The sequence below is a fragment of the Ptychodera flava genome, chromosome 21 (genome assembly GCF_041260155.1).
Source record: "Ptychodera flava strain L36383 chromosome 21, AS_Pfla_20210202, whole genome shotgun sequence".
Classification (NCBI taxonomy): domain Eukaryota; kingdom Metazoa; phylum Hemichordata; class Enteropneusta; family Ptychoderidae; genus Ptychodera; species Ptychodera flava.
Genome location: NC_091948.1, coordinates 9,201,715 through 9,227,558, shown reverse-complemented (window position 1 = coordinate 9,227,558; position 25,844 = coordinate 9,201,715). Strand labels below are relative to the sequence as shown.

At 38.6% G+C, this 25,844-nt stretch overlaps 1 protein-coding gene across 1 annotated transcript in view; it reads right to left on the bottom strand.

Moving 5' to 3' along the window:
* LOC139121324 (peptidyl-glycine alpha-amidating monooxygenase B-like) overlaps nucleotides 1–25,557 on the bottom strand; it is a 31,764-nt gene extending 6,207 nt beyond the window's left edge. Inside the window, exons 1-9 of the mRNA XM_070686117.1 lie at nucleotides 25,015–25,557; nucleotides 16,326–16,380; nucleotides 6,945–7,035; nucleotides 4,853–5,016; nucleotides 4,013–4,064; nucleotides 3,304–3,636; nucleotides 2,900–3,013; nucleotides 1,762–1,980; nucleotides 64–137 (exon numbers count right to left, since the gene is read on the bottom strand). Coding sequence (XP_070542218.1) covers nucleotides 64–137; nucleotides 1,762–1,980; nucleotides 2,900–3,013; nucleotides 3,304–3,636; nucleotides 4,013–4,064; nucleotides 4,853–5,016; nucleotides 6,945–7,035; nucleotides 16,326–16,380; nucleotides 25,015–25,230 — 1,318 coding nt within the window. The 5' untranslated portion in view covers nucleotides 25,231–25,557. The remainder of the gene's footprint in view (nucleotides 1–63; nucleotides 138–1,761; nucleotides 1,981–2,899; nucleotides 3,014–3,303; nucleotides 3,637–4,012; nucleotides 4,065–4,852; nucleotides 5,017–6,944; nucleotides 7,036–16,325; nucleotides 16,381–25,014) is intronic.
* Between the last annotated feature and the right edge of the window lie 287 nt (nucleotides 25,558–25,844).

Genomic DNA, 25,844 nt, shown 5'->3' with positions numbered 1-25,844 from the left:
GAGTTCACTCCTTGTTCATTTCTATAGCAAGGCTTTGTTTTGGGCCCTAGTAGTAATACTAACCTTCAGGTGTTCCGCTCCATTTATGGAGTAGCGTTCCATTGGCAGCGAACTTCATCACTCGATTATTACAATATCTGCAGGAATGTAATAAAATATAGTAATCATCACGAACCATGCTATATCAGTATTCTAGTTCAAGAATTTCATTTCATCTTGTCCATTTACCCATCTCGCCGGTTTTTGCCTAATTTCATTTAATGAGAAGTATCAGAATTTTACACAGAGTCTATGTCTTGATGCATTAAATATTCAATTAGTTATAGTTTTATCCACTTAATTGACTCCCTCTGACATTTTAACCAATTAACAAACAACCCCATTTAGCAATTCCTTTAAAAGTTAACTACCTAATATAGAGTTTTCTGTTATGATTCCTTCAAACATAATAAAATCTCATATTTACTTGTCATCGTTACTATCAGTGTTAAATGTCGGTCGTAATTTTTTTCATTATAACAGCTTCGAATTACCCAGGGTACTGAGAACGCGCCTCGGGGACAGATATTTGGACTCTCAAACTTTCACAATTCTTTTCTGATCTACCACTTGTGGAAGCTCATTTCAAAGCTCTTAGAGTAAGAAAAATATTTGTCGTCCTAGTTTTTTGAGAATCGAATATTTTATTTGTCTCCATAGAGTTAACACAGTGGCCATTTTGAATTCCAAGTACAGGCAAATCTTGGGTAATTTGTTTCCCTACTACCAAAATTTGCTCGGTGACTCCCGTTTTTAATCTGGATTTTGAAAGAGAAAAGTTGAAAGATTCCTTGATGAAAGTTTGAACAGTAGTTTAAGTCTTTCACTTTCGAGGCGCATTCTACCTTGAATCTAGACAGTAGCTTTGAACCAGTAGTAAGGTAATACAAACATTGTGTGGATCAAGAAAACAACCACATGCCTGTGGACGCATTTAGCGCCTAATGTCGCTGTAATATTGTTTGTCTGTTTTGCACTTCTGTGCCATGAAATTGAAAGACTTAAGATGATAGCAAAGTTTTGCTCAAAACTTTCTCCAAGGGAACTGTAAACCATTACCTTTCAAGATCAAGAATAAACATCGGGTACGGGGGATCCTGCAAACTTTTGTACTTCGGAAACAAACTACTTTCAATTTACTGACATACAAGAAATACAAGATGGCCACCGTTCCTGTGTTAAATCTATGAGAAAAAACTAAATTTCCCATTTTCGCGTTATCTTCTTTGCAATTCTGTGGTTACGGAACAATGACGTGTAAGCGACACGACTTCTTCACGTAAAGCAATCTGCATCATTGCTAAGCAAAGAGGAAATATTGAGAATATTGTGCAGGTTCAGTGTCATGAAAACACCTCATAGAGTATCGGTACACAAGGTTTTTGTATGTTCATTGTCATGGGAGTCTATTCCCAGTCTACCTAGTCGACAGAAACCATTTAGCTATATGGTGGCAGCGGTGGAATTCGAACAAATGCCATCAAAATGACTGGTGGAAGTCCGACATAAATTCCTAGACAGGTAATGATGACGCATATACGCTGTGCTGACAAGCAGCGTGCCAGTGTTTACGACTCATTTGAAAAAAAGCAAGAAAGAAAAAACAAACACAAAACAAACAAATCTTTACTTGATATGATACTCGGCGCAAAAAATACGAAACATGTATCAAAAGTTGAGCACATTCTCCCATTAACAGGGTAAGCTAATGAAACGTCATACCCGTCAGAAACGAAGAAATTGCCTGTTTTACTCTCCACTTCAACGTCAGTGGGTTTGCAGAAATGTTCGTCGTCGTTGCCTGGGACGAGGCTCTCTCCCAGAGTCAGCAACGGTGTGTCGGCGCCACCTGGCGGAAACTTAAAGACTTGGTGCATGGCCACGTCCGTCAACCACATGTTGTCTTCGCTGTCGATAGTCAAGCCATGCGGCATATAAAACCTAAAAACGGATTTTAGAAAGGTAATGCCACTTAATTATGGGCGATAGATTTTCCTTGAATCAGTCGACGTGAGCGATTGAGTTTTGTGGAGTCATTCTGGTTAATGGAAGACCCTCAATAGCTGGAAGTCAAAGAATCAGAACTGACTCTGTTATAACGTTGTTATATCTTATGTTACTTGCGATGAAACGGTTTAGAATTTTAATACAATGAAAGACCAGTAGCTGAAGCCGTTGATGATTTATTTCACTATTTTTTTGTCATTCAAACTTTCTTGTTCTACAGTCCATAGCATTTGGGGTACTGTGTTAAGCTTGTGAACTCAGTCTGTACATGTGTAGACTGCATAATTATTGTTGACAAGTTGATTCTGGTCCGGACTAAAATTCGAATGTAAACAATTACAGTGCATAATACACCTATACACACTGTGTTGACAGCCTAATTGGAGTTGAAAGATGCCACGAGGAGAAGAACAAGGAGTTGCAATTGACATACAGAACAAAAAACAGTGAAAAAAATCATCGAAAGTTACAGCTCCTGACCCTTTAATGCAAAACTTACAGTCGATGAAAGTAATTTGAAATCATCAAACTCGATTCATATTCTCCCTTTTCCTTTTACAGCCATTCTTGTCAATGCAAACTCTCACACCGTCAGCCCTAATACAGAAATAGGGTGACATGTTCAAATACATGTCAGCTCAGTTGAGTTACGTTTGAGTTACTCTAGTAAGGCTGGAGATTGTAACACTTCGGTCAATACAGACGACAACATTAATGACATGATAACTAAAACATAATTCTCAAAAACTAGAACTTGAAGAAGAAACAAACACAATAGAAAGCAAGTTGTGAAACCGTTATAATGAACAGTAACTTTCGTAAATGTTATGGTAGGAACATTTTTTCAGCATACCTGTCGCCGCCCCACGAACTAATATTTTTTCCGGAGGTCTGGTCATACTGTACTATCACGTCACTTTTTATGGGATCTGTGTCGCCAATGAAAACATCCTCACTGTCAAAAGAACTGTTAAAACAAGTAGAGAGAAAAATGGTCAATGTATTTTGTCTAACCAGCTATGTGTGAAGGTACAGATCACGTACATTTTTTCATTTTTCAGCACTATATTCAGTAAGTAATATGGATGTCGTTCAGAACGCTCACGCGCATGTTGTGGATATATTGACATCATGGGAAAGCAGCTTTGTAAAGCCTTCGCCAAAACGGGTGAAATTTTGGTGAGACTAAGGTGAGACTGGTGTCTGTGGAGAAGACAACAAATAAGATATGATCGTCATTGTCAATGCAAATCTTACTCTGCTTGCCAGGTCCGGTCCGCTCGATGAAATGCATAAACGTTCCCTTTCTTATCAGTGTCAAGGCCAACAACCTGGCCCAGTTCCACCCCCACGTCCGCCCTGGGCCATTGCGAGACCTCAGTCAGGCCATCGTTGTCCGAGTCTTCCAAAGTTTCGCCCTTCGACTCAGCGATTTGCTCCAGTTCCTCTGACGGGTCATCCGGGTAGCTGTCGAACATGACCGAGTCAACTTCGGAAAGCTGGTATGCGGTCTGGTCCTCATCGTCACACGAGTTGGTCATGACAGTGATACCGAAATAGTTCATCATTAACATGACGTCATTCTTTGGGCTACAGAAGAAAATAATGATTTAGAATAAAACAGTCGCCTAGTAGCCACCTCAGCCATCATCCCCATCTCAACTACCACCACCCCCACCACCACCACCACAACCACTACTACTACTACTAATACAACTAATACTACATCATCATCATCATTTTCATCATCATCATCATCATCATCATCATCATCATCATCATCATCATTATCATCATCATAATTGCGATCTTCATTAATATCAACCGGCGATTACACAAATTGTTGGAAAAGTGTTTGTCACAAAGTCACTTTGGTTTTGAAAATGTATTCAGAAATGTATTTGGCATCGCTATAAAACCACATCACACCAATCCATTTTGATAGATAAACTGCCAAAATACTCACATGGTATCGGGCATCATTTTCAGTATCAACCCAGAGTCGTCAATTACCTTGCCTACAGAAATGAAAATAAAGAACAGGGTGTTGAATATTAGCGAAAATTTATCAATTGAAGTCGGTAAGATTAAATCATGCCCCTTTTTTGACGATCATAGACCCTGAAGGTGGACCGTCCATATTATGTTTCTGAGGTCATAATGTTTTTACTTTTTGAGAATTAATTAGTCTAGTATCTTACTAGATGATTGAGAACTGATGAGAATTTTACATATAAGGCAAAGATTCCACACTTGTAGATTAATATTAAGATTCGTTACTTCAAAACACTGGCTTGATATGAGTACCTGTCGTCCTTTCAATGTCGTATAAAATAAAGTGATTAGAGACGAACAAATTTCACGAGCTCAACATATAGTGACTTCAACCTTAAACTGTCGCCATTGCCTCTATATATCAGCGAAATAGTAAAATCCTCGAACCGGAAAAAACGCAGTAACAGTGTCACTGAAGTGTAAAAGTCTTTTAAATCTTGACGCGTTTGGTTATATTTTACTGATTATAAAAATATATTTTATTTGTTTCCCAGATCGTATCAAATGTGTTCAGCTGGCTCACATAGCCTCATATGTATAATAGCTGATGTTATGGCGACAATTAATTTAAGTCACGACTTTAAATCATTTGACAAAGCTTTACATACTGTGCACTCTGATGTGTGATGACAAAGGCAATACTTTTGTATTTTATCATTTTTATGGGGAAAAAGGATTTTTATTTTATGGAACTTCTACAAAAATAATTATCAAAAGCAAATATCCCTTTTAGGCGCAGCTAGTGCAATACCTTTATTGTAGTGGACCATCAGAACCATATTCCGCATGAGCTCTCCTCCCACAGTGAGAATCTCGCCTTTTGCGAGATAATTCGGACAGCTATTCCGCGCCCACTTGTACATTCTCAGTGGCTGGCCGTCGCACACGCTTTGTGGAGCATCCGGCGAGCAAGACCTAGTGAAAAGGAGAGATAGAATAGCCAATCACTTTTATTTCTAATATTTTGTGATCTGTTATATAAATGACACATAAAGTAAGCTTACAAAATGTGTGTACCCGTATGTATGTATGTATGTATGTATGTATGTATGTATGTATGTATGTATGTGTGTGTGTCCTAGACCTCTGGAGTCGATGAAATGACGCCACAACAGCGCATGCCCATGGATCGTACCACTACAGGCGCTGAATCACGGGGCACGCATCAAAAGCTATTACTCCCTTCCGGGTTTCCCCGATGTTGATTATTTGCTACAAAGAGACGCATTTTTACCGCCTTATTCTGGTTCTGACTTTTGCGAACTCTTTCCAAGCGATGGAGTATTTCACCAGGGAGGGTCATTCTGTAGGCAGTCCAAAGTTCAAGCTAGTTTGACTTGCAGCAGAACACAGGAAATTGAGAGAGGTTCGAGAGACAGGGCAGCAACGATTTGCTTTAATACGCAATGCAGTGAAAGTTGATTCTGGGGAAATTCGACAGAAGCGATCTTCCTATGATAAGAAATTCGTGTACAGTCGATACCGATCCCGCATTGCATTTCTTATCTCGGAGGAATGAATATACAGTCATTAAAGCCATAACTTCTATTAGAGCAAAATGGCGGAGAGGATGTGATGGAAAAATAAAACCCCGACAAATGTGATGGAGCTTACAGATATCAGCTTCCGGTAAACGTTAGTGGGTAAGGCCATTTAAAAAAATTCTTTGTTTACCGTCCTTGCATTTTTTAAACCCTACCAGCCAGCCAGGGATTAACCTAAGCTAATTTCTTATTTGGTTTCTTTCGGAAAAATAATATTTTTATTTGTAATAGTGTTAACATTGCGTTTGTTTTCTTAATTTTCCCCGAAAACCTACCAGCACATGGACGGCAAACAAATAATTTTATTTAAAGCGACTAAATGCAAGAAACAAAAAGATATTGCAATCCGTTCCCTGAGTTTTGAGTAATCGGATGACTTTGACAAATTGCAACTATAACATCTAGCGATGGAGAGGGCGTGAATCAAAGGTTATACTTCAGGGAGTTAAAAAGGACCAAACTTCGATAGATTTTGTCGATTTGAAGGATCAGAAATATCATTCCTCTAGATAACAGCTGGCAATTTTTGTTTGTATAGAGCCAGATAAGATATGTTCTGATACCTGTTTCGACTTTATTCCATCAACGTTTTACAATTGTTTCCGCGTTCATATCCCATATTCAATAGAAAGCAAATTTGAGCAAAGTCCGCCGGATGAATATAGGGACATTAATTCGCCAATTTTTCTTCGAATTTCGTCAGAAATTTACGAGGAAGTGTATAGCAAATGTCGCCACAGATATGGCGATGCGCAGATCCGACGGTGGCAGTCGACGTCCCAGAATGGCTGGGTATCCAATGGACGCTCGTTCCGCAAAATGGGACTTTTCAACAAAACGACATCCTCCTCTTTGGAAAACAAGGGAGAAAATTTGACCGAAACACCTCCTACTTTACAAAATCTAGGGGAGGGAAAGGCAAATCACAATGCAGTTTACAGCCTTGCCAATTCTTAATACAGCAAAGAGATATTTTCATCTCAACGAATTTACGAGCAAATACCCGGTTTGAACAAATTCTGAAAGATGGAGACTCAATTTGTTGTTTTTTTGTGAGTTGGTCTATCCGATTGGTATTCTAATCCTTTCAAATGCCGGGTTCCTGGAAAATGTACCATTTTTTCTTGACTTCACGAACCGTGATAATGAAAAAAGACCACTCAATATTGCGTGATTTTGGTAACACGATAGATACCAATTTTCCCCAAGAATGGCCGGGGTGCGCAGACGATTGAAGAAAGTTGAAAGAAGTGTCAACATGCTAACATTTCGGATGAAACTGAATTAGAGAAAACTTACCAGGCATCTCCAGTTTCGGCTTGTGACTTTAGACAACCGATCAGCTCGATCCGGTCAACCGAGTCTGACTTGATCTGTGGTAGAATACCAACTGCAAGAACATCAAAGGAAAATATATCAAATTTTGGAACACCTTACAGAATCGCCATTGAAAAACTTTACCAGATTTCTGGCTTCAATATTGATTTACCAATCGTTTGTGAACGAGTTAGGTGGGTAAAATTCTTACGCTATGGTGATATAAGCTTACTATCAAACAAATAGAAAAGTTGTGGCCCTATCCATTAACCACAATTTCGAATACATGATAACATAAAACACAAGATGCGCAAAACAGGTTTTTTCAGGGGGCTTTCCAAGCGGAAGAAGGTGCTGTGTCACGTAGTCGAAGACTAAGGCTGCGCAATAAGGCCGCTTCAACATTTTAACTCATTATGGGCCCTGGTTTTCTCTTTGATCGATCTCAACACACCATAAATGCATTCAAATTTGTCAATTTTACATGAACCTTCTTGGAAAACCCGATCTGTCAGCAATGCCTCTGAAATCCCTTTAAAACTCAATACACCGTGCTATTATTGTGCACCATCCTTCGTGTTTCAACTGGTTACAGCTAGTTCCTGTTCCGTTAAAATTCATTCTTGGATGTAAATTGTTGAAGCCACTAAACGCTAACAAACTAAAATTTGGTATGTACGGTTTTTTTCCAATCTGAAACATTACACATGTCAGTATATGTTCTTAGCCAAGCTTCCAGACAGCTTGACTGATCTGGACTGAACTCTCAATAAATTTATCATCGTCATCACTAAGTAACGATTTTCATTTTGTTTGCACCAGAAAATAAGTAGCTTTTCCTATGGTTCTTCTTACAGTACGTAGAAATGCAAAGTACACGAAGATTAAACGTCTCAGTCAATAATTCAGCCTCGCTGGGCTTCCAAGAATTCATTTGTTACAAAACCCAGCATGCTTTGCGTGTTTCCTCCATAGATCCCAGATTCCAGATCAACACGTCTCTTAGCTGTGTGTTGGCCATTGCGCTGAATAAAAAAGATCAGTCCCCTATCCATCATAAGTCTGTTTGATAGAATTTCAGAGGAAAGTGGCAAATGTTATGCCATCATTAAATGTTTCTTCCGATATGCGCAATGCTGTATACAAAGCTGACGATTTTAACCTAATCCAATTCATAGTGAGTCAAATTCTCTGAGCGAAAATCTACGGCATAGGTCGTGAATTTTGACTCGCGACGAATTCACAAAAGCCATAACTGACAGAGAAAAGACAGATCGCCATCGCTGCAACGTTTTATGTACCTATCTAGGACAAGTAGCCCTCGAAAATAAACCCTAACCAATCTAATATCAAACTGGTACTCGAGCGCAGACTGAGTAAACACTCAACTTGGTGAATTTATGTTTAAAGCGACCTTTACACAGCTTCAGCGCCACTATCGACCGATCCATACATTATCTGTAGTACAGTGTCGGGTTCACTGTCGATAGGAAGTGCACGTTGAGTGCGTTGAATTGAGATGGATATGAACATTGTGACTCGACATTGCAGGTGTGAGCAAAATGCGACAAATAAAGCATTTCCTCTTGATAGAGATTTATAAAAGAAGAAATGATGAAACCCAGGCAAGCCTAGCTACATTCACATCACGCTAGTATAAGGTTGGAACGGCTGATTCTGAGATAAATATTTGTTTTTACAAAATTGTGACATCCCCGAGTGGAGTTATAAATAGTTTGCTTATTACGAATTCATTGGGGTGAGGGGTCACAAGGTGGCTCGTGTACGCCTCTCAATCTGGCGAGACAGCTCCCGTGGGATATGATTTGCACTTATGTGGGTTGTTAATGGTTCTTTGATAGCATTCGTACAACAAGCCGCGTAGGACTGGATGGTGGCCTGTCAAATCCGATTTTTTAAAAGTCTAGCAAGACGGATAGCTATTTTACGGTTTTGGCGTGATTTCGCTGTTATCAAAGAGTGTTCTGGTCATTTTAACACAAGTTAAAGTCTTAAAGTCTGGCATGGTTTTTAAAAATTATTTGTCTTAAACAGATGTAAGAATATATATATATATATATATATATATATATATATATATATATATATATATATATATATATATATATATACACGTAAAATACACACACACACATATATATGTGTGTGTGTATATATAATATATTATATTATATATATATATATATATATATATAATATATATATATAAGTATACAGATGTCCTCGCGGGAGATTACAATTATCGATGAGAAAAGCGTCTGTCTCATTATGAAGAGAAAAGAATTTAAAACAGTGTCTTGTTTGTCAGTATCAAAATTTCGGTCTGAACACGATTACATCGCCATCCAGTGGACTCTCATCACAATCAGTAGAATGTTGAAGTTTTACATCCGGATAATTAAAAATGAAACAAGGCAGTATTGCTGAAGGCAATGAGTACTTGGGCGGTGATAGAGTAATTTTGAGGACAATATGTACTACTATTCAAATATGGTCTTGAATTTCCTCCTGTCAATGAGGCATTTGATTAACTGGTTATTAAACGAAGCAATGGCATGACAACGGCAAAATATGTCTAGCAACTTTTGTGGAGTTTGAGGCAGGGGTTCTTTATTTATAGCGGGAATTGCTTAAACTCCTTAAATATTCAAATTACAGCAAATTTCTTTTGTTCTCGATGGTAGATGTCTAATATTTAGATGGGCATATTTAGATTTCTACCCTATAGTTATCCCTATATACCAAAAATCGGACATCCAGCTCTATTGGCTTGCTCAGAATTAGATATGCGCATAATTAATGAGTACAATATGTGGTGTCATAAGGTGTCCCATCATACCATTTATGAAGGGTGTAGCACTTGTGGTTACTGAGTTGTGGACAAATATATATATTGAGGTCAAAGGTCATCGAGGTCTCGTGACATTTTGTCAAAATAATTGTATTGCTAAGTTATTCCTACATACCAAAAATCAGACCTCTAGCTCTATTGGCTCGCTCAAAATAAGATATGCACATAATTAATGAGGTACAATATATGGTGTCATAAGGTGTCCTTTCATACCAAATATGAAGGGTGTAGCACTTGTGGTTACTGAGTTGTGGACAAATATGTATATTTTAGGTCAAAGGTCATTGAGGTCATGTGAAGTTTTGTCAAACAAATTATATTGTTAACTTATCCCTATATACCAGAAATCAGACCTCTTGCTCTATTGGCTCGCTCATAATTAGATATGCACATAATTAATGGAGTACAATATGTGGCGTCATAAGGTGTCCCATCATACCAAATATGAAAGGTTTAGCACTTGTGGTTACTGAGTTATGGACAATAATGTATATTTGAGGTCAAAGGTCACCAAGGTCACATGATATTTTGTCAAAATGTCTGAGATATCTGCGTGAACCGATGGACTCACGGACGGACATGAGCCAATCTATAAGCCCCCTGGACTTTATCCGTGGGGACAAAAAAACTGTGTCACTGCATCCTTTAGGCAATATGAATACGATGAGAAACTAAATTTTTATTTTTCTTGGCATCATACATGCGAGTCTATGGAGAACTGCCTTATACATGGGAGTCTATGGAGGTGTAAACTAAAAGTCCTCTAACACGGCCAAATTTGAAAGCATTGTGAAACAAATCGACGTGCATCTGTATGGGGTTGGGTACTAGGCGTGAACGGACGCACGGACATGACCAAACCTATAAGTCCCCTCTGACTTCGTCCGTGGTGATTAAAAACAACGCAACAGTTATTACAGCTACACCGGCGGTAGGTTCATATCCAGAGCCCCGTACGGTCTGCCGCCGTCGCTTGAAAACAATCTCATGCACCCGCCATATGGGCAGCTGGCCGGATGCATGACTTCCCGGAGAAGGCGAGCTGTCACGTTCGAGCTCAGGATTATTTGTCGATCAAATTTCAGTAAATTTACCTTACCTAGATGAAATTTTGTCTATAGGCTGAAATTTCGCCGAAGTTTGACAAAATTACATCGATTTTTCAGGTTCATATGCGACATTTTTGAGTTTTGAGTGCAGACAGAAATAAGTTTTGAGGCAACATGGCTGCGACCCCATGTTGACCCCTAGCCCTGCGTACGATGCTATGTGCTACAGCTAACACACAGCATCGTACGCAGGGCCAGCGAGAGAGTTGCCGACATCGACGGTTATTTACGAGAAGTGAATAAAAGACTGTCATTTTTGGAAGCGATCGAGTAGCTGAGGTAGGCTGGGATACGACTTGGGCCCAAGAACGCTGAATTTCGGCAGTAATTGGCTTTTTACGTCAAGTCCCAAAATGGATTTGAAGTCACCGACCCAACGTACGGGTCTTTGCAGGGCTGCACAGCTGTGGTGAGCGGGGCGGTTAGCTGTAGCGGAACACACAGCATCGTACGCAGGGCTAGTTGACCCCCAAGTGAAAAATGTGTTCGCGATCAAATCTTCCTATATTTTTCTTCAGAATTTTCAACAAAATCATTGCTTCTTACATCTTTTGTAAAATATAAAATACTAAAATAAAACTGCGATGTGCCATGTCTCCAGATTTCTAAAATATCGTTCGTGACCGTTCGACGCAAACTTGTGACGCAGTTGAAATCCAATACTGACCGCCATGTTAATCTTAATGAGACGAGATCAGTCTAGACATCCTCCAAATTATCCAACCATTCGCATTGGAGTTCAGCTCGCTTAGAGTATCATAACATTTTTCGGCCTTCTTTTAGATCGACCCTAATATCTCCCATTTAGGAAATAAATACACAAGCTACCTCGACAAAACTTCGTGCACCATCCAAGACCAAACGCACTACAAATCTGTCTTGACGTCATCATCTCCTTACATGGTAATCGGCATACCGTATTTTTTAGCAAAGGGGACACAGAATACGTCGGAGTATTCAGTTTCAAAACGTATTACATTGTGTGATGTTGTCAAAAAAAAGTCATGTTACTGCAGTGGTATAAATTACAAAACACAAAAGTTCAAATCAGTTTATTTTGGACTGGCTTTACCCAACATTTCATATTGTTTCTTATGCCAGATTTGACCACGTGCTTACTGGCGACCCTTTTCATGCAAATTTTGTGTCAAATGATGTGTTCCCCTGGAAAAACAAACGTACGATTTCTAAATGAAGGAGGCGAAATTTGCCCTCAAGACGCGAAACAACCCCTTTCGGGGTGTACCTAGCTATTTTCAACGAGCTTCTCGAATCTGCAGCTCTATTTCGAAATGATGGTCTGGTTTTCTCAGCTCAAGGATAAGTGTTCTCCATCGCTGTGGGCATTACTATTCTCAACCGGGGGTACTGTTTCCAGTCGTAATGTTTTTCATTGTGTCCGGGATATAAAACCTTTCCTTTTCAAACTTTCTCTTTGATTAACACTAATCCACATCTTGTCAGTGATTAAACATGTTTCAAGTTTAAATGTTAAATTCTGGTCTCGAGCCCTCCTGTTCGACCAAACCGAAATTAACCCTCCCACTTTGGCTCGTCCAGTGGGTATAGCAAGGGTCGTGCCATCGCCTAGGAACGGAGGGTGCATTAATTGTTGCATTTCGATGCACATTTTGATTATATTCAGAAGATTTTGTGGCCAGAACTCAGATAGGAAGCATTTATATTCACATCTCACTTATTCAAGACTGGCTGAGAGCAGCACTTCCATTCAGTTAACATCATTACGCCATTTATTATGCCAAGAAAGATGAAGCCAATACATTTTGCCCTCCCTGGTCTCAGCCAGAATGGTTATACCTTACAGTTTTTTCCACGGAATGAAAACAAATGTACTTTGGGCTGAGGCCCAAGTACAATAAAAGCTAGGATAATGGCTGGCAGAGTGTGTAGTGTGCAACCTTATATTTATTATTATCATTGGACTTGAAGGGATAAAGTCACCCATCTTTTGACATGTTTGCATTTGAAGGTAATTTGACTTATTATGTCGAATGCATTCATTTGCTGTCTGAAATATTTGTCTCTCTCCGGCCTTTAGCTCTGAAATGACATATGAATGCCATCCATGATGCATTTACCGGGACACACCATCATTGACGTTATCGAAATATTTATGTTTGACTGCTCGAGCTATCTTCGCTGGTGAAGCCTAATTTATACAGGCGGTGACCTCACTCAACACATAGCTATAGCAAGGGGATTTAGAGGTCGAGGACTTTCAATGTCAGAATGATGGTCTCGATTAATAGACAATCGAGTTTTAGACTTTTGACAATTGGCATTTCAACACATTTAAGATACACATGTAAAAGGGCTGTAACATGTCCAAACATAGCTGACAAAAGCGACAAAGATCGCAACGCAGTTCCAATTGATGTGTGCTGTTTGTCGCCCATGAGGTAATAAATCGAGTTAGAAAAGCAGACCCGGTTTATCGACGTCCTTACTTCTCTGTTCGGTGATCGCAAGAACCCCATTGGCTTCATCACAAACACTACACCGAGTAATTCATCATAATTCCCTAGGTGCGGGCGAAAGTATTACCCGTTGAAAATCTTTAGCCGTACCTATCCATAACACTGTCAACGACAAAGCCCGTGGCAATTACTGTAGAGCTTATCACAGATTCCCATTTCAGGATACCATTGAAATTTATCAAACACGAGTCTGAAATCTCTCATCGGGAGGTTTCCATGGAGATGGGATGTCGTGCCGAACGATCGATAGCCGTCTATTAATAAAGCCCTCGCCAAGGCCGCCAAAAGAAACAACCTATAAACGTGTATACAGTAAAGTCAAACTGCTCTAGCACTAACGTCATAAATTTTATTTTCAAATTATCAACTGAGAAACGTTTCTGGAAATCGGCTGGCAATCTCAAACTGGCAAATTAACTCTGTACGCGCATTTCTAAAATGTTGCGTACCATCAAATAGCATTTCGACGCATCCTAAATAATTTTTCTGGGACAATTTTGAAACAAAATCTCATACACTACAGACTGAGAAGATGTTTTTTCAAAAATTCGTATACGCTGGAAAATTGGTCACAACACGATCCTGACTGCGGGAGAGATTGCCGTCAATATCCGACATTTCATTATTTCTGCTGTCCATTGACTTGTGTCTAATTTGTTAATCAAATACACTTTCCGGGAGTTTATCACGGGATCGGCATTCTGTTTCAAAGATTGGCAAGGTGTTCATTTCTATACATATTGACGAGCCAATGGCAGAGTCACGCTAACGGTGATATTTTGTTCGCTCGTCCTTTCCCGCTATCATATAATCAACATTATCTATCTATCTATCTATCTATCTATCTATCTATCTATCTATCTATCTATCTATCTATCTATCTATCTATCTATCTATCTATCTATCTATCTGTCTGTCTGTCTATCTATCTATCTATCTATCTATCTAATTATCTATCTATCTGTCTGTCTATGGATAGATCTATCTTTTTAAAATATCTATTAAAAATACGACACGCACACGTATTTATACACACATATTTTGTGTATATATGTATTGTATAGAATATCTAAAGAATATACACTTTTTATGCTAAATATATAATATATATTCATGAATATGTTAAATCATTATTATACACTTATCTCTTATTCATTACACTAACCTTTAAATTTACAACCTCTCAATATTACTATTGACAATTATAGCTTTTTAAATGCAAAGGTCATGCAGGTATTCCATTCCCCATTTTAATCTGTTGTTCATACATTGAACATTGAAACACGTTCGTGAATGACATGTCTCCTATCTGTTGAGTAATTTACTGGATTAATCCATTTACACAATTTACATGAATGGATGCCAGTGAATGTTGCGCTATTGGGATTAGATGCATTCGCCACTGCATCTGTTAACTCTAACGTATGTGTTTTGACCCCCTGGGTATATCGGCGATTGGATCGGAATTGCGAAACAACGTCAGTGCGAATGTACGAATTGTAAGACCGAGTGACAGAATTGCTTTAGGGAGGTTTGAACAGTCATTGAGCAAAAATAAGGTTAGCGCAAGATTTGCCTAATCTCCAGTTTGATGTATATTTGGTAGCCCAGTCTTATGCCGACTATATAGGCATTTGAAGCCTGAAAGGCAGCGTAGGAGCTCCCTTTATTAACATTTTATAAAACAATAAGTGCATGGGAAGATTACAGAGCGAGCCTGAGGCAAGGGTATGTGGAATGACCACTATTGGGCAGAGCCTGTATATCTGGAAAGATTTCAGCGGTGTGGTAACGTAATTGTGGCAGATCTGATGGTACAATAATAGCGCCAGTGCAATGTCTCTAATACTATGAATTCAGAAATAACACAGCACCAGCGTGCGGGCATGGTGGTTGTATTCAGTGCTGAGAGTCGTAAATTGGCAAGATTAAAGGATTTATTCTCCATTTTTACATGCATGCATTGTGAGCATTTTGATTTACATATAATGACAGTTTCTACGTACTTCTCAAATACAGCTATTCTAACTTCAAAACAAGATATTCACGCGCAGGTCGGCCATTAGAAAGAGTGTAAATTTTAAATAAATAGTATACATGCATCACAAAATGTGAAAAATAAGTTTTCAAATTGTGGAACGAATTATCGCCACCTTGACCCCCTCCGAGGGTGTAATGGTCCTTCCTGGATGGCTATAAAAATGTCCCCTTGTCACAGGTATGTGGACGCCGCAGAATGTGTAGACCTGTCTTAAAAGCTCTTTCGCCGCTACAACGCCTTGCTCTTTTTACTTTGTAGGACATGAACAATATTTTTGTTTTAACAGGGCTTGCACACGGATTGCTTCAGGGGTGTACTTTTTATCCTGTTTGTAGAACATGCATTTAAACGTTTAACTTTCATGTCACTAACAGTACTTGAGTGAACATTATTTTTCCGAGAAACTCATGTTGACCTGTATAGAGTGTGTGTGTACACTTTATATATCCTTAGTCAAGGGTGACGTGTACTCAGTGGTTGCAAGGCAACGTGTCTGGTGTCTTGACGGTTGCCATAACGACGGCACTGATGAGGCACATTAAGGTACATAGAATTCAAATCAAGATGACCCCGTGGAAGAGGTCACAGCAAAACGCAAGTATACTCCCCTTCTGTATTACCTGCAATTACTGAAATGCTGAGGACGAATATGGGGTAAAAAAGTTTTTACTGTACCAGCCTTTGCGCGGTGAACATAATTTGTTAGGATGAAACTACATTTTTCATATTTCGCTAGAATATCACACCTGCTTTATTTCAATCAACTTGTCACATATTTGTGAATTGAACATGGAATTGTTCGATTAGGAAAGGTAAAAAACAGCAGTGATGCTGAACTCTTACCCATATATGCAGGATCTTTTGGTAGAGTCACGCCGGCACATATGTACATATCATCCTGGAAGATACAACGAAGACACACATGGATAAAAAATGGAATTAAAATGGAATATGTGATTTGATGGTAAAGATTGTCAGGTCTCGTCGGCCATGCAACAACCATGTCTCACCTACCACGCAAACATTACACCTGCAGATATGAAATAATGTTAGGCGGGTTTGCGGCATATTCGTGGGCTATCCTATCCCCTTCGAATAAGATTATGGTGTTATTGTTAATGTTACAGCCATTTATCGACATGGCTCAAGACTTCGTCATCCGAAGGATTCAATATTCGATGAGATGTATAAGATTTGCAGGTCTGTCATTTTAGCTGCTTTGAAAGTTGGAACTATGGATTAGATAATAATTGTTACATGTATTTTTATTGTCAGTATTGTGAGAACAAAAAAGAATGAATTGCAGGTTGGAAAGTGACAGAACGATAAAAATACGGTGTTTTCGATCGTGTTTGTACTCACAACGTACGGTATCCAGAGAAGCAACAGACAGAACCGCTCGGCCAAATCCTCACTCTCATAAAAGGAGTGGTTCGATAACCGAGCTAAGTTGTTGCATTTTTCTGACTGAGACCCCTCCACACGCTGTAGAGTTCATGAAGCACTCACGCACACACACTATCACACACCGCACACACAAACTTTATCGAAGAAAATGAATTGTGATCCAAGGAACGACACAAAGTAAGCATTTTTCAGTAAGACCAAATAAAAAAATGTTTGTTTTTGGTAACATTCTTCCGAAAATAAAGGTAGGTAGGTCATAAGAATTATTCTGTTAATTTTTCTTCTTGTTGGCTGAGACCCACAAAGTATGGTAAAAATTTAGAGAATTTTCTATTTTTTTGAAAATGCGAAAACACACAATTCTTTGTTTAATATAATTGGTCTATTCTCTCCAACCATGCCACCACCACTCTTTATTTGAAATCCCTGCTTAAATTGTTATATGGAAATTAAAGGCCCATGAGCTGCAACTCTGTGAAATTTATCCAATCTCAAGGTACCTCCAATTTCCTCAGATATTCATTGCAATCTACAAATTGAACAATAAAGTCATTAACTATGCCTCAACAAGATTTACTTGTGGCAGAATAGGCAAGAAATTGAACAGATTTTTGTCCATTTTAAATTTCCCGCCATTTTTAAAATCTTGCCATATTAGGTGAAAAACGGTAATTTTTTCTCAAAATGGAGTTAATCCCTTTCCCGTCCTTTCAGTTGGTTGCAGCGAGTTGTATTTGTAAAGATTCAAATGTGTACATGCACCATTTACGCCGCCTGTTTATCATGCAGTTGCATGGAGGCGGCCATATTTGGGTGCGGCACCCGTCTTCCGTCTTACTGAAACCTTCTCATGCAGTCCCACTCAGTGGATAATTATACTTGAGTAAACATCGCTGAGTAAGAACATTTCTGTAAACTAATTTTAATCTAAATATAAAATCATTGAAATAATGTCAAAAGTTGCAGCAGCTCATGTGCCTTTAAAATTCGGATTTTTCTTTTTTCGTCAACACATTTGTAATGATCTTTTTAGCCCAGAGATATAGAGGTTTAACAAATGATCGAACTTGTGCAATTTCTCAAAAACAAACAAACAAACAAACAAACAAACAAACAAACAAACAAAAAGTTATTGCCCATCAAATCATTTACTCATTGAAACCTGTTACAAATTCTTGTCAAGGTTTTGCGACTTTATAGCTACAAAAATAAAAATTGAGTTTCCATCACTTTTTACAGAGAAAAGTATCAATCAGTATTTTCTTTAGCATACCATTAGTTGGTATAACTACAGTTATAACTGGAATTTTGTTATTGAAATCTGTACGCTTTAAATGACACCTACTAAAACGTTTTGCGGGAACTGAATTGATTTGAACTATTATAATACTGTTTAGATCTAAAGTGAGACAGCATTCTTATAAATTATTTTACTTGTACACCTTCAACATATAAAAATGATATTACTTTGTGCTTGTTTTCAATAAAATATATGACTTCCTTCCCTTGAAGGGACAAGAGCTGTAACTTTTGATATGTTTATCATTCTTTTGTTCTTGAAAACGTGTATCTCATATTGACAGTGTTGGATAGTTTAACACTCTGCATTTCAACATGATTTTTAGAGTAGAACAAGAGCCTCTACTATGTATAACAAAAAATGATGGGTAATACATCAAAGTTACAGGTAGAGCGTTTATGGCGCGTAATCAAGGCCAAAATTTGAACTTCCATTTTGGATTCGTAGTCGCATTTTGCACTTTCGATCTCCCATTTTGGACTCTTAGTCACATTTCCAACTTCCGACGAATTTGGTTTTGATTTCGCGCCACATAAGGTTACATGAACCATTTCACAGTTTAACAAGGCACCGATCATCAACGGTACCGTGAGTAGTGACGGCGGGAAATTCGTTTAGGGTGCGAGATATCGCGGGATTTGCAGAGATTTCTTTTCTGTGGACGTGAACGCCCTGTTTGATTACTTTTGGCGTGGCCGAGAAGTACGCATTTCGCGAGATGACTTTTGTGTAGCTCGTCGACATGTCGCTTTATGGTTCTGGTGAACAAGGATGGATAAACACCCACTTTTGATGGAAAATCAATAGAGAGAGATGTAGTGATGCTACAAGGAAGCTACAGGCCGGGAGGGAATGCAAACATACAGATTGACGTGACAAATAGACAGGCAGATATGAAAAATTGTGAATGGCAAAACTCACAACATGCACATTTAGTCTGTGAACATATGTAACACATCTGACCCATTTTTCCCCTCTGAGTGAGAGGTAACGCACAACACTTACAAAAAGCGGACACTTGTCATTAATAGCGATCGATATACAAACAGACATTGAGACAAACAGACAAATTATTTGCCGATATCGAGGTAGGTTACAACACGAGTAAGTAGGTAAGCATGGAATCACAAAGCGCATATAGTGACCCCCACACCATGCTAACGAGTACAGCTTGCTGGCGAACGGCTCCGTTCTGATGCAGATGATGAGAATTTGGCGCCACAGCCAGATATATCGAAGCTTGAACAGATTAATGTGAGCCGGTTACCCGCTCGTTAATTAACTTTTTGACTCGACTAATGGATTTTAAAAGTACGGCGGCGTTCACTAACGATTCCGCTCTGCAATAAAGTTTAATAGTGAAAATTACATTATTTTAACTAAATATGGCACAGTGTCGATTGTCATTTAATTTTGGAATTTGTCCTTGCGAATATTTGCACGCAGATTCAAATCAATGTCGAACTGCAGCATGCGCACATTACGATCTACATGCACATACACAGATACATACATACACACATACATACATACACACATACATACATACATACATACATACATACATACATACATACATACATACATACATACATACATACATACATACATACATACATACATACATACATACATACATGCATGCATGCATGCATGCATGCATACATGCATGTATAGATAGATAGATAGATAGATAGATAGATAGATAGATAGATAGATAGATAGATAGATAGATAGATACATGCAGACAGACAGACAGACAGACAGACAGACAGACAGACCTGCTTAACAGTAAAATATATTTAAAAACATGTCGAATTTGATAAATGGATACAGAAAGAAACATGCACCTAAATGCAATTCCGAGAACTTCCGTTTTCAAACAAAGCTCTAATACTCTCACAAATAGACCGCGTCGCGTATCGCGTGTTTCATTTCCTACGAATAAATCCACGGGTAGTGTAACGCAGTATAGACTGCACGGAAAGCTCGCGAAGGGAGAAGAGGCAGATATATTTATAATATTGTGGAAAGCTAGAAACACCGGCATATCGACTGACTCTGCTTTACCAAATACACCCACGTAATGTGCGCACGTCACTCACATGGAGACTTTGCAGTGACTTTCTGGGAGTAATATATAACATGGATACAATGTAAATATACTCGCAAAATAATATTTGCTAACGTTGTAATAATATTCCGCGAGACCACGGTTGAGTAAATACATTATTTTCCATGGTTTTGATTAATATAAGCGACTTTGTGTCACCCGCCCTTCACAAGAGTATATGGACAAGCTTGTACGGTGATAAGTAGCGATCGGTGATGTATTTCATAAACGAAGTTATCGTACAAACGAGCAATTTGCTGAAACTCGCCTGGAGCAAATACAATACGTCTCATTGCTATTTTCCATATTTAGATGGTGGCGGGGAAATTTTCCCCTCAAACTGTAAGAACTACTTACCGAAGTATATCGACATATTAATATCTAGGTTGATTGGATAGATTGCATAGCTTCGCAAAGAATTCTCTGCTGCATATTAAACCTCTATCTCAGGAAAACTGACCCTTAAGAACAGAATTTTCGACATTTATTGCGAAGTAATTATTTCGTGAAAACAAGCAAAATGTCTATTTCCATGTGACCGTGGAGTGCCGGTTTCCATAGCTACATCATTACAGGAGAACGAATGTTCATTTGTCGTTTAAAAACAGGGGTCATCCTGATGGAGTCATATTCTAGCAAAACTAGTAAATTCTGCATGACATGAAATTGTTTTTCTCATCGGGCAGTCGTCCGCTTCGAGGCCTGACAGTTCATATCGCGCGGTTTAAGCACTGGTGAACAAATTGGAAATACGCCGTGAAACAACATTTTCTAATGCACATTACTCCTGGCTGCAGATACTAAGAATTTCATGAATTGATATCTCAACAAGTTTCGTTCATACAACGATCCAAGTAATTTAACACATTTCTCGGATATTTCTAACTCGTTCAAAGAATCACGAATCGTCAGCGGCTGGGCGTTTGAAGTGAATCTCCAGGACTTCACAGAAATCTGTATAATCGAAAATAAAAGAGGCGCAGTATTTTTCCCACGGGAAATGATTTTGAATATAAAAATATTCCACTGAGGAGTAAATTTGTATAGGTTATCGTGTATGTCTGGTTTCGTTTGCACACCATTCGTAGTGCTTCAGTGAACACAAACTATACGAAATCGATCACTACTTTTAAATATTAAAAGAGTGAACGTCAGACGGGATTGCTGCCCGTGTTATTACAACTTTTCCAAGTTGCTGGGATTTCATTTTCCTCATTTCCTTTCCATTCCATACAAGTGATTGATTCCTGTAGTGTCGGTGTGCCAGCGGCAGCTAACATTGGATTTTTTCTCTCTCCAAACCTCGCATAACATTGAAAAGTCGTGTAACAGCCTCACTCTAGCAAAAGGAAGCGGTTGCCAAGGAGCTTAGGAAAAAATAGATGGGAGCGTCACCATCACGACTCGCAATCACATTTCAAAGAAAGCTGGAGACTTGAGGATTTTGCACGAACGATAAGAGCCAACAATTAATTTTCAGACTCCCTATTCTGTAAGTTGGTAAGATTATGCAGCCATGATAATTTTAAACTAACTTCCTGTCGTCTGCCGAAATAATATTAGACTTATTTTCCTCAATATATGACAAAATTTACCATTGTATAATATTACTCACTTAAATTCACTGACACGACCCAACTTTTCGATCCAGAAGGCCAAAATAGACAAGTGAAAGCTTTAATCACAAGACAGAATTGAAAAATTGTGTAAATGGTCACGATATAATCATTCACCGTTCTAACATTTTCCCTTCACGTCGTAGTTGAAAGAGAAGTGGCAAATTGATCGCATAAACGACCGTCATGAGCGCCTCTTACTCATGGTTTTGTAAGAATCCCCTTCAGCTATTGACATGTCGCACAGACGCTGAAGAATGAGTAATTTGCTCAAATGATGTTTGAAGCCAGGCGATTATACTGCAAACAAAAATGGCGCAATGACATTTGTTAACGCGTTTACTTTTCACCTTTTTTATTACAGTGGCTAGCATGCGGCCATGTGAATTCACTCACCAAATCAATATCATACTACTGGATCGTTAGGTTTGAGAATTCCAATTTTCACAAGATGAAGACAGGTTGTGTTATTATTACCTGTTTTATATATATTGAAACTGGCATTTATAAAAGGTGCTCTATTGCATCATCTTCGTGATTTTTTAAATGATTTTACTTCTGTTTCTCCATTATCCTCTCCAAGCAATAATAAGCTGCGCCCGAAAATCTTCATTGCGCATGCGTCAGTATCCGGTTCAGAAACGATGATTTAGTTTTACCCTCAAGCCGAAATAGTTAGGCACGGCTTTTGGTTACTATGAATGTTGTGTTACAACAATTTTACTTCTTTCTAGTCAATTGTGATTTTCAAGATATATTTTAGTTGTTTCTTCTCTTGTACAAAACCTCGCACTGTCAAACTCTATGCAGGAGATAAATATCCGCCCATGTGTTACAGGTGTAAGACAGACAGATAGATTAGATAGATAAATAGATAGATAATAGATAGATAGATAGATGCCTATAGATACATACAAAGTGCGTACATAAATACATACATACATACATACATACATACATACATACATACATACATACATACATACATACATACATACATACATACATACATACATACATACATACATACATACATACATACAACCTTAATTTATGCATGTACAGCGGTCAACGTATGGAAGCAACACAACTGCGTCAAAAATCCACCTCATACACTTTCCATGGTGCAAAATTATCAACACGCTCAAACCAAACGACATATAGGGGTGCATTTCCTTATACACAATCGGCCCTTGGGACTTCAAATTTCACTAAACATGCCTTCATTTATTTTATATTAACGTCAGATGCCATATAGTTGATAACCGGTTTGTCTTCAATTTACATTTGCTGGAGTAGTCTGTGAAACAAACAAACAAACTGACAGACAGGCTGACTGACAAATTGAAAGACAAACGGACTGACCTCACAAGCACCTATAGGCTTCACATTAGTCTAAGTTTCTCTCTTGATGTGCCATTACTATCTCCCTTGCATCAAGGTTTCGGATAAGGGAAATTATTTTGAACTATACGGCAATATTTCTGCTGTCCCCTGCTCGACAGCGTTGATATAAATTTACCAAAGGGAAGCTGGCAGTGAGCACGGTAAAGTTTACCAATTCATCGGCCTCACAAATTCCTGCGTGCGTGACAACATATCACAAACACAACGGCTGACGATGACTTTACTATTATCATGGATTCAATTACTGAAAACCCAGCTTTGACGTTAAACGAAAGAACATCATTGTCAATTTCCACCATTTGGAGAATTATATTTTGCATGAGCCATACAAATTAAAATCAAAAGGAAATTGACATCCCAACACACGTAGGCCTAATTAAAAGCTTATATGCCATGATTTACCGCCCGACGACAATTTTACTGAGGTTAATTGGGTTTATATGTGACAGCAGCAAAGAATGGATTTATCATCACAAGAATAGAGTGTAGACGGGTTCCCTTTCAGCGTCCGTTAAAATATTGCACCGTCGATTCAGTGTTGCCTTGCGTATCTGTTTATCATTAAACAAATCAAAGATAATCCATTAAAATGGTAATGTTTGAACAAATTACAGACCCGAAATAAACAAGTCGAATTCGTGTCGTCATCATATTTGTAATTGATCACTAATTGTTAAAATTTAAACGGTTTTGAGAGAGTTGCGTGCATATAGTCGGTTCTGAAATAAAGATTGCACCACGCAAGCAATTGGACAGGGTTCCTGAGTTGTTATGTATAATATAGCGGTAATTCCGTATGGAATGATTTTCATCGACAGAGCCACGTTTAAAATCTTGATCAGATTAAAATAATTGTTCTTTTCTCATCAAAACAATGACGTCATCGGGGGAACATTAACATGACAACGCCAATTGGAAACTCTGCCTGTCAATTTCAATCCTGTAAATTACATACTGTATCGATTCACTTTTCGCCTCATATTATACGTTGAAAGGGACGACTTGCTCTGCCAGATTCGTTTCATCTGCCCGCGTTTACGGCGAGCGATTCACCCCACTTGTCATTTCACAACGTGATATATATATATATATATATATATATATATATATATATATATATATATATATATATATATATATATATATATATATATATATATATATATATATGTTTGTGTGTGTGTGTGTGTGTTACCTTTAAAACCAAATACATGTAGTCGCATGAAACTATTTTGATGATATCTTTCAACCAAGCTTTCGCCACGTTGTGAGGTGAGGTACGGACATGTGGCCTACTTGTAGTAATGTGTTAGCATTTCAATTGAGATAAAATATTTCATAATGTGTAGAAGAGTAAAATAAAAAAATGAATGTTAGAAAATCTTTCCCATGGTGAATATACCCAAACAGCAAAATATGTCAAAGTGGCCCTTGGTCAAATGTGACCTATGCCTTCACCAATGTATTATGTAACTAACATCAGCTGAAGACAGCTGAAATGCAAAATTGGATTTCTCCCCGTGTTTTCTACACGATAAATAGGTCACTTAAGGGGGAATTTCGGAACTGAAACATTACAGCTTACATTTCTTAACATGTTACAATATAAGGGGAGAGGTGTAATATACGACAATGCTTCGTGAACAGCTAAGAAGGTAATTCGGGCATTGAGATGAAAGCGGCACCTACCTCCAGCGGCTCGACGTCCGGCATTTGTACGCTGACGGAGACGATCCCGGAGTGTTCGATCATGGTGTTCTCTTCTTCATCTAGTGCCCAGTTACCCTCTTCCTCCTCCTCCTCCTCTCCCTCCTTCGGCCAGTTTTTCAAGGTGAAAGAGTCGCAGTTCTGTGACACGAGACAAACCACCGCGATCAACGCGGCGAGCCTCAGAGCCGCTGCCATCTTGGTCGGTGCGGATTGTCGACTGTTCTCGCTCGAGCGAGGAAGATAATAGTACACAGAGAAAAAAGGAAGATCTCCCTTAATTGAACTCCGCTCTACGTCACTCGTATGGCCGACAGCGGTCTGTAACGTGAGAAGCAAGACAGAAAACCCAACGATACAGCACGAATCCTTAATTTAAAAATCCGATGTGCAAACTCACTCGTTCCAAAACCATCTGTCGGATTCCCAGATTGTAAAATTTCGACTACGGATTCCAACCACGGATTGAGACGTTGCTCAATGACAGCAAGTCGTATACACAGACGCTTTCATTATAATAAAAAGGAGGTTGTTATTATTAATGATGCGCTTGTCGATATTGAAGATCTCCGATGCGATTGGCAGCCGTTTCAGTATTCATGAATATTAAGACACGTCTCATCTTAATTTTCCTCGCCATTGTATTCTATGGTGTGACGTCACACGGATATGGTGGCGTGGGCAGCATCAAGCGCTCTTTGCACCAAGCATTGAAAAGTTAATTTCGTGTTTCCTATTTCCTGCACTCTTGATTGGCAAATATTGTATATTCAACAGTCGGGAGATTAGGAGAAATGATATGATGTCTAAAT